General features: G+C 37.2%; 1 protein-coding gene across 1 annotated transcript; it reads right to left on the bottom strand.

Moving 5' to 3' along the window:
- Positions 1–2,379: 2,379 nt before the first annotated feature.
- On the bottom strand, positions 2,380–10,086 carry LOC114329013 (uncharacterized). The gene is made up of 2 exons (XM_050657071.1): positions 7,272–10,086; positions 2,380–2,864 (listed from the first exon to the last, which is right to left on the bottom strand). Exons 1-2 carry the CDS (start codon positions 10,084–10,086, stop codon positions 2,380–2,382), a joined length of 3,300 nt encoding a protein of 1,099 aa, XP_050513028.1.
- Positions 10,087–10,655: the final 569 nt, after the last annotated feature.

Consider the following 10,655-nt stretch of genomic DNA (forward strand, 5'->3'; position numbering starts at 1 on the left):
CCAAATACACTACCCTGATGGACACCATAATGGATATCCAATGTGTTTGATTCGTTTACAAGTCCATTAGATGTTATTTTTACTTTTTGTCTTCTATTTTCTAGGTAGGAAGTAAACCAATTTAGAACTACTCCATGAATACCAATCCCCTCAAGTTTTTTTAGCAACAAATTATGATCCAAAGTATCAAAAGCCTTGGACAAATCGAGAAATAAACCACATGCCTTCTCTCGTCTGTCCAAAGCATCCAACACTGAGCTGACGAAATTTGCAAGAGCTGTCGTGGTAGACTTAGAAGATGTAAAACCATGTTGAAAATTATGCAAGACACTATGCTTTTTTAGGAATGCGTTTATTCTAGTATAAACCAGAGTTTCAATTATCTTTGAAAACACAGATAAGAGACATATGGGACGGTAGTTTTTAAGGTCATCTTTATCACCACTTTTGAATAAAGGGATTACAATAGATAGTTTAAACATACTAGTAAATATTCCTTGTTGAAAAGAGGCATTACAAATATCCGTCAGTGGATCTGCGAGAGCGTGAATGCATTGTTTTAATAACTTAGGGGAAATCTGATCAAAACCACAACTGTGTTTGGATTTAAAACTTTCGACTATACTAGTTATTTCCTGTGTGTTAGTTGGATATAAAAACATAGAACAACTATTACGGTTTTTTGATGCTGATGTAAACCCTCCTATTTTAGTAGAATCCAAAGCGGCAAGTAACTTTGGAGCCATTTCAACAAAATTGTGGTTAAATTTGTCTGCTAAATTATTATTATTATTTCTAGGCACTTTTGAGTTGTTTTGTTTCCCGACTGTTAAGTTTACTAAATGCCAAATACATTTCATTTTATTTGATGATTCGTTTAACTGTCTCATGAAGTGACTACTTTTTGCTGCTTTTAATTTAATTGAATATTCTGTCTTTGCTAAATGAAGGACTGGCATAAGATTACTATTTTGCTGACAGATAGTTTCTAAAAGTTTTAGCTGATCCCTTAAATTGTACAGTTCCTGCGTAAACCAATTCGAACGTGTACATTTTTTAGGTTTACATTTAAGTAGTGGAAAATGGGACCGAAAGTAATTTTGGATAGTATTTAAAAAAGCTAATGATTTATCCTCAGCAGAAATTGTATTAAATACCTCTGACCAATTTGTTGATTCAAGGGTTTGAACAAAACGATTTGTGTTCCTTTCACTATATGAACGGATGAATATATAGGTATCATTGTCTGTGTTAATGCTACATTGGAACAATTGCGCACGATGATCAGAGATAAAAGCTTCCACAACCATTGTTTTTTTTTTGGTGATTTATGTTTGTAGCAATATAATCAATTTAAGTTTTACTAGTTGCAGCTACTCTTGTATAATCATTCACAGTTACGGTTAAGCCATAAGAATCTAAAACATTTACCAAGTTCTGCTTACTTAGTGAATTTGATTTGAAATCTATATTAAAGTCACCTGTTAATATTATAACCTTACCTTCGGAGACCAGTACATCAAGTATTAGATCCAGTTTTGACATAAAAACATCAATAGAGCCACGTCCAGGCAGATAAATACACAACACAACACAATTAAAAAGCAATAGTCTATTTCCACAGCACTCACTTCAAAATTATATTACTCAGATTGAGAACATATATTAGAACGTTCCTTCCAAACCACACCCTCTTTCACATAGATTGAAGACCCTCCATGTTCCCCTTGATCACGGCAGAAAGATGAAGCCAGAGAAAAGCCATTTATATGGTCTAGTTCTAGTTGTTCTTTAGATTTCCAGTGCTCAGTTAAACAGACACATACATTATTTAGACCTTCGCACTGCAGGAAGAACTCTAGTTTTTCAATGCTTGTTGATACACATTGTATATTTTGATGAAGTAAGCCAAAACTTGTTTGATTGATAGTTGAAGCATTTTTACCAACTGTGTCAAAATTAGGAGAATTGAATACTTCTAACTTATCCAATTTAAAACCAGTCTTCTGACTAACACTTGGGATAATTAATAATGTAATATCTGGATCAAAAACTAAGCTTCTTCTGTCTGTTTTTTCTTGTGGTAAAAAAAACGGCTTAAAACAGCTCCGTGAGGCCAAACTTCGGGATTCATGGCCTTGTTGAAGTTACCTGAACATATATTTACTTTGAACGATGAGTAAATTGTTGGATGTTTCGATTGAATCATTTCACATGTTGCTTCAGGAAAATTCACTTTAATTAACTGGGTTAGAGAGTCAGTTGTAGTTTCTTTATTAACTCTTGTAACATGTAGAGTTGAAATTTTTGGAACACCCTTAACCTCATCGCTATTTCTATTGCTACCTTACCTACTATAATTTTTCTTCGTCCGTTAAACTAATGTTGCCTAAGCCTAACAGTTTTCCATTCTTGATAATTTTCGGCTTGATTTATAGGTATTTCATCGTAAGTAGGTTTTTCGTCCTCTGCTAAATTAATGAACTGATCCATTTTTAATCTGCTTTGTTCAAAAAGCAGTCCTTTCGAAACATCTGTTTTTGTTATTGTTTGGGAATTCCCTTGTTTATTTACGTCAGGTTTTTTCTGAGTAATTACCAGTTCACTTTTTGCTGCTCTGCCCATAAAGTTTTGTTTGTGTTCTTCTTTCTTTTTTTCGGCAATATTTAAATTAGTCTTATAATGTGTTTTGAAGTTCGCAATAGTACTACTAGATGGCGTTGTATGTATCTTTGGTGAATCTGAATTCTCTTTTAATTGTTTTAGGAGAAAACTTAGATCTTCTTGTTCTTGGCACCTTTTTTCTAGATGATATGTAAGTTTATTTACAGCGTCAAGTTCCTTTTTAATGGAAATGGTCCTGTCTGATAATGTGTCCACAATGAGAACAGGTTATGTTATCTGCCAAATCATAAGATGTATTGTCGCTCTTGCTGTTTATAAATTCACCAATTTTATTTATATAGGTAATCACTTGTGGATTTGCAACATTCACTGGTACTTTTAACGTCACAATTATGTCGATTAGTTCATTTTTCTTTATATTATTTAACTCAGTCGTTAACGTGGTTGTATCACGCGCCGCCATCTTTTCCACATCCCTTATTCCACATCTTATTTCTTCATTTTGTATTGGGTATAAGCCGTGTTGATCTACTTCATATGTATTTGTGTTCTCAACAGGAAACCGCGACAAAAATTCTGCGTTAGCATTTTTTTATGCTTGTTCTGTAATGTACATCATAATAAAATCCAGATAAAAAATGAGCATAATGAAAAAGTCTCATTGTTCTCAGTTCTGGTAGATTATGGTGGGGATGAAAGATTGATGTTAACGGTTTGTGGTTAGTAATCAGAGATTGACCTTATTGCTTTAATTATTTTCATGGACATGTTAACAATATTTATACATTTATAATTAATGAGAGTGACAATATTATATTAATCTAGAAACACAAAAAAACATTAGTAACTAAGGTAGACATTAGTAGCCTTGGTCTTAACTACTAAATATATAACACTTCATATTAGATTTTATCCCATTTTGATTTTCCTGCGCTGTTTCTTAAGTGTTTCATATCCATGGCTTCAATTTTGACTAGTGTTTCTTCTGTATTGTCCAATTTTCACTTGCATAGGTTATCACTGGTCTTGTGATTGTATTATGAATGTTCCTTTTCACTTCCATTTGTATGTCTTTATGTCCTAGTGTGGGTTTGTTTAAGGTATAAAATATTCATGTCGGTTTGTTTCCTCTCCTTTGCAATTTCAGCGTCTATTCTTCCGTCGCATAGTGTTTCCAAATGCTGAAAACGTTGTCATGAGGTGCAAAAAATGTCTCTATCTAGGGATTTTCATGTTTAGAGTGTTGTTTTCTTATACTATCGTAGTCTTAATACGCAGGTATAAAGATCAGACTGGATGTATTTCGGTTCATAGCTCAAGAATAAGTGAGCCATGTCCAAGATTGTTATGACCGGCAGAGAAATTGAAAAAGAACGCGTATATTTAAAACGCTGTAAACGTTTTGTGGTTTATCAATTTTATCGCTACAAAGCAGATTCTTGTTTTTAAAGTATGTAGTAATGTAAGATGTAAGCTAACTTAAGATTTAGTAACAATAAATGCCTTAAATTGTGAAAATCTTCTTAAAATAATTAAAATTTTGTAAAGATACATTCAAAAAGTACAAAATTCTGCATAATTCTGCGACTAGTGTTCATTAATCTTAAAATATACATATAAGTTGTTACGTAGGGATGTCCACGAGTTACTTCACGCAAAGATCCCTGGTTCGAAATCAAATTAAAGAAAATAACTTTCGTTTACAGAAAATTACCCCTATTAAAAATACGTAAGTGTAGCTTAAAATAAAGTTTTTATTTGGATGTTATCCGAAGAATGTTACAAACTCGACTGACTTAAAAACATAATATCCAATATCTACACATTCCTTAAAACTGCAATACATTCTTATCGTTTCAATCTCAAGTGGGCAGGCTAGTAAGCCCATCATCCCTTCACCTTAAAACAACGAAAAACAAACCATATGGCTCGCCGTATGTATAAAGCAGAAATATCTTTTAAACACGGACACTGCCATATTTTATAATGACTCGACATTCTCCCACCTTGGGGAATTTGACAAAATTTCTCAAAAAATACAGAGTCACGAAAAATTGCAATAAAATATCAAATAAAGTAAAAAGTAAAATATATCAAAAACAAACAGAGTCATGAAAAAATCAAGTCAAGAAAATGTCACTTGAATCTTACAGGAGTTTTAACTACCCGGCCACTTCGCGTACATCTTTCATTTAGATCGGGTGCTCTGCTTTTTGTCACTCCCGCACTTATTTCACTTGATTCTTCCTCAGCCTGGAGCTGACAACCGTTCTCTTGAGGCACTGTCTTTGGAGCCGCATCCCGTAGGGTAATGCCCTGGATATTCTCGCCAGCAGTAACTGCCTCCACGACTTCCACTGGGTAAAGCCTTTGCAACGGTCTCAGAAGTTGGCCTTGTGCTGTCGCAAGACGAACTAACCGCACCTGATTATCTCTACCGGGTAAAAGTTCAATAACTTTTCCTAAAGGCCACTGAAGACGCTTGATGTTTTCGTTGCCTACTAAAACGACATCCCCGATAGACACTTTAGACACTTTCGTCTTCTTCGTTCCCGCTTTGAGTTGAGCCAGATATTCAGCACGAAATCTTTTTCGCGAATGACTTCTCAACTCTTGCAAACGGCGTATTTTGCGTGTGAGAGAATTCTGCTCCAGCAAATCACAATCCGGCAACTCGTAACTGACTTGCTCACGTAAAAACATACCTGGCGTCAACGCGGCTAACTCAGTAGGATCATCCGAAATATACGTCAATGGCCGCGAGTTGACTATACTCTCACAATCACACAACAATGTCAATAAGTCTTCATAATTGAGAGACGCTCGACCCAAAACTTTTCGCAAAAGTCCTTTCACAATACCTATTAATCGCTCCCAAAATCCACCCCACCATGCAGCTGTAGGGGGGTTGAAACGCCACTTAATACGTTGTGTAGAACTATATTCCGCGATCATGTTCCAGTCCAATTGCTTAAGCGCGTTCTCAAGTCCCGTAAAATTCGTTCCATTGTCACTATAAACCGTTCTCGGGCGTCCACGCCTGGCAACAAAGCGACGGAAAGCTTGAATAAATGCATTTGTTGACAAGGAGGTAACGAGTTCCAGATGAACTGCGCGATAAACGGCACAAGTGAACAAACAAATCCATGCCTTCTCGCCCGATTTCAAGTAAAGAGGCCCAGCTAAGTCCACCCCGGAAATCTCAAACACTGCAGCATCTCGAACTCTATCGGCCGGCAATGAAGGCGTTTGTACTTCGAACGATTTCCCATCTTGTCTCTTGCACACACCACATTCTTTTAAAATGGACCGCACAATCCGTCTACCCCCTAAAGTCCAATATTTTTCGCGGAGCAAACTAAGCAGTCCCTGTGTACCAACGTGACAAGAGTTTTTGTGTAAGCTCAAAATCAACTTGCGCACTATAAAATGTTCACCCGGAAGTAAGATAGGCAGACGAAAATCTTCCGTGTCAATTCTCTCGGTAACGCGAGTTTTTAAACGTATAAGTCCAAATTCATCGACAAACGTGTTTAGCGAGGAAATTCGTTTCGTATCTGAACCGAACGCTTCTTTCTGCACTAACTTCAACACAAACATTTCGGCTTTGTCGATTTCCTCCGCGACCAATTCGCCTGTAAGTTTTCCATTTGAATTTCTCGTATTGTAACAAAATCGTAGCGTCCAAGCCATCATTCTTAACAGTTTTGTGTACTGAGAAAAGTAACGCAGGTGCCAATCGTCGGACGTCATATTCAATAGTGACGAAATGGTTTTTTTCTTTTTCTCAGTGCCGACTTCTTCTTCATCAACCTCTACTTTTTGTTGAGGCCAATAATTTTCGTTTCTGTACAACCATTCCGGGCCCTCCCACCATCGAGATTCGAACAATTGCCGAACACCACAGCCTCTTGATGGAAGATCGGCAGGGTTGAGAGAACCAGGCACATATTTCCAACACTCAGCATTGGTTAAATTTCTAATCTCCTGAACTCTATTAAAAACAAAAACAGACCAGTCATCCTTACGTTGAATCCAAGAAAGAACCGTAGTGGAATCACTCCAAAAATAAGACTCAACATGCTGAGAAAATTGTCTTTTGACTGACTGATAAAGTCTAGCACCAATAGTGGCTGCCAACAGTTCCAATCTAGGTATAGAAATCTTCTTCAAAGGAGCCACACGACTCTTAGCTGCTATAAGAAAAATCGAAACACCATCATTCCGAAGAACTCTCAAAAACACTACGGCTGCATAAGCTTTCTTACTTGCATCTGAAAAGGTGTGCAAACTCCAATGGTCAGCTTCAATGGGCCCAGCCTGGATCCAACGTGGAATCTCAATACTCGACAGTTCAGGAAGATGAGTAACCCATTGACAAAATTCCTCAGCCATGTCATTCTCGACTGGTGCATCCCATCCCAGGCGCTTTTCCCAAAGTTTCTGCAGCAACAGTTTAGGGAACAGAGATACTGGATAGGTAAAACCAATAGGGTCAAATATACTCTGAGCTACAGAAAGCATCAGTCTCTTAGTTATGGGTTCTTTTCCGACCACTCCCTGAAAAATTTCACCATTGATTTTTAGTGTGTCTCTTGAGGAGTCCCAGAGAAGACCAAGAACAGGGACAACTGTTTTTGTACTACCAGAAGACTCCCACCCTCTCAAATCCATCTTAGCTTCCTCCATGATGGCAGTTGCTTCTGATACGAACTTTCTCAACTCATTCCCATCAGTAACACTAGTCACACAATTATCTACATAGAACCCAATCATAAGCCTTTCAATTGTATTTTTAGAGTACGGCATATCATTACAACACTTCTCCAGCGCCTTTATCAAATGAAATTCTATAGTAGCACCCAGAAGAAATGGACTACAGTTGACTCCAAAAACAACTCTCCTATGTCGAAATACAAATTCCTTTCCTTCATTGTTTACCCATAGGAACCTCAAAAAATCTCTGTCCTTCGAATGTACAGAAATTTGAAGAAAAGCTTTTCGAATATCCGACGCAACACCTATTTTTTGTTGTCTGAACCGTAATAACACAGAAGGAATAAGTTCAATAAGATTAGGCCCTACCTCTAAACACTGGTTCAAAGAAGGACGACCCTGTTCATGAGATGATGCATCAAAGACTGGCCTAATTTTCGTGGTTTCGCTAGTATTTTTAATAACGGGCCTGTGAGGCAAATAGTGCACACAATTATTCTCTTCGGGATTATTTACTATTTCGATCACACCCTCGTTCAACCACTCATTGAATATTAAATTATACGATTCAAACAAATTTGACTTTTTCAACTTATTTAAAGTAGTATCTAACCTTCTTCTAGCGACAACTAAATTATCTGAAATTAAAGGATGCTTGTTCAACCAAGGTAACATAACCTCATACCTACCTTCGTTGTCACATCGGATAGTCTCATAGAAAAAATTCTTAGCCTCCTTGGCCGCCACCTCTCGTATCAATTTTTCTACAGGATCGGTTATCCCAATAATATCAAGCTCCCAGAGTTTCGCCACAGAAGAACTATCAACAAACAACGCAATCGACATCATAGATGTGCTGAAATTAGAAGCAACTGCCGGCACCTTGCCCATAAGAGTCCAACCTAACAAAGTTTCAACTGCTACAAGACCACACTGTAACTGATATTTCCTTCCTGTATACAATTTGCCTACAACATCAGCTCCTAACAAAATCTCAATTGGTGCTATATGTCCGACATCGCTGAGCGAAATATTCATGTCACTAAGTTCCTCAACCCAAGGGCCGTGATAAACAGGAGAGACATCTGCACAAATTTTTGGTTGATCTAAGGCATCAAATGAACAAGAGTAAGCTCCTTCACTCGCAGTTACCTTGTATAATTTATGTCGTTGTTCAGAAGTACTTTTACCGCCAAATAACGTATGTACGATATTTTCCGTTCCTTTAGCAGAAAAACCCATTTCTTGTGCGGTACGCTGTAAAATATATGTTCTCTGAGATCCAGTGTCAATAAGTGCCCTTACTTGTTTAGTACCATGTGCACTTCTTATGTTTACTCGCAGAGTTTGTAAAAAAACCTGTGTATTATTCAAATTCGCAAGCGTCTGATCCTCAGTCCTATTTTCTTCCGAGCGGCTAATACTTGAGGTCGATGTATCAATTTTGTTAACAGGTAAATCAGGACACATCAAAACAACATGGGATTTACAACACAAAATACAATTCAAACGTGCTCTACATCTCTTCGAAGAATGTCGCACCTTCAAACATCGAAAACAGGCTTTCTTTTCTGACAATGTTCGTCGTTTCTGTTCCATAGACAATTTTTGTGCTTTAAAACAATTGATACTGTCATGCTGTCCTTCGCAGAAAATACACCTGTCAACCTCATAATTTACCAACCCAGCCGCGGTCGCTGATGGCTGATCAGTTCCTTGCTTTGGTAATTTTATATTCTTCTTTTCAACCAGGTTATTAGATTTACATTTATTTTCAGTCGATAAACCAAAACCTTCCGTTGCTAAATTAATTTTTTGTTCATTTTGAACTTCATTTTGTAGAAAACTCATTAGCCCACTTAATCTTGTCTCCAAAGTTGAAACTTCTGCAGATTCTTCGACATTGTGCATGGATACGGAACCAGAAGGCCTTAAAAACTGTGAAGATCTATGCCATAGTCTGATCATATCCTCCGGTAAACATGACTCAATAAGGGGATACAATATTGCCGCATATTTGTCAGCAGTTATGCCTAAGGTCTCAAGTGAACGAAGTTGACTCTCTATCATATCATATAGTGCAGAAACATTACAAGAACTACTAGAAACTCGACTCAAAATTAACTTTAAGAGTTCCCTAATATATACTTCAATCTGGAGATCCTCTCTGCCAAACCTAGACTTCAAACTCTTTATAATTTTTGAGTAATTATCGGCTACTGCAGGAAAACTCTCCACTAAACGTCTGGCCTTACTACCGTCTACAGTGGCTTGTCTCAAATAAGCTATTTTGTCGTTTAAATCAATCGATGGATCATCATGCACTACTCTGAACTGCGACCAAAATGGAAGCCAATCTATCAAGTCCCCAGAATATTTCTTGAATTCGATTGGAGGTAATTTAAAACTGCGCTTACCTTTTATTGATGACTCTGAACTTACTAAACTGGGTCTGTCTTCGCATTTGTACTTCAGTTCATAGTAGCGTGTGCTGTATCTATCCTTTGCCTCCATCTCACTGATTAATTCTGCCTCGGAAGCCTTTTCGACCATAGCTTCAAACACCGCACTTTCCACGACACACAGCTCATTGTACTTAACTTGTAACAGTTCCCACTGTACACTAATTTGTTGCCAGGGTCGAGTGTCCACCGTTTCAGATAACAAATTGTCCAAAACATTAGCAGCTGTCGTAAAAGCACTACGAAGCACTGTTCGGCGTTTTGTTTCTAATTCCAATGCCATATTTCTCGCTTACAAGGGTAACAACTTCGGCCGAGCCTCACGACAAACGAATTTATTCGCCGGAAAAAAGTTTACACTCAAATAAGCGGAAACAACTAACTTTTAAGCACACCCGTATATATCTAAGTCCTTATCGCGGTCGCCAAAATGTTACGTAGGGATGTCCACGAGTTACTTCACGCAAAGATCCCTGGTTCGAAATCAAATTAAAGAAAATAACTTTCGTTTACAGAAAATTACCCCTATTAAAAATACGCAAGTGTAGCTTAAAATAAAGTTTTTATTTGGATGTTATCCGAAGAATGTTACAAACTCGACTGACTTAAAAACATAATATCCAATATCTACACATTCCTTAAAACTGCAATACATTCTTATCGTTTCAATCTCAAGTGGGCAGGCTAGTAAGCCCATCATCCCTTCACCTTAAAACAACGAAAAACAAACCATATGGCTCGCCGTATGTATAAAGCAGAAATATCTTTTAAACACGGACACTGCCATATTTTATAATGACTCGACATAAGTAATAAAATACAGAATCAATTTGGTTTAGCTGCCTATAGCTG

Source organism: Diabrotica virgifera, chromosome 7 (genome assembly GCF_917563875.1).
Source record: "Diabrotica virgifera virgifera chromosome 7, PGI_DIABVI_V3a".
In the NCBI taxonomy this organism is placed as follows: domain Eukaryota; kingdom Metazoa; phylum Arthropoda; class Insecta; order Coleoptera; family Chrysomelidae; genus Diabrotica; species Diabrotica virgifera.

What these genes read in the sequence shown, in the direction of transcription:
- LOC114329013 (XM_050657071.1), bottom strand. Translation starts at nt 10,086, where the DNA reads ATGGCATTGGAATTAGAAACAAAACGCCGAACAGTGCTTCGTAGTGCT. An exon ending in GAGAGGGTGGGAGTCTTCTG is followed by an intron (nt 2,865 to 7,271) that starts GTAGTACAAAAA and finishes ACACATTATCAG; the next exon opens with ACAGGACCATTTCCATTAAA.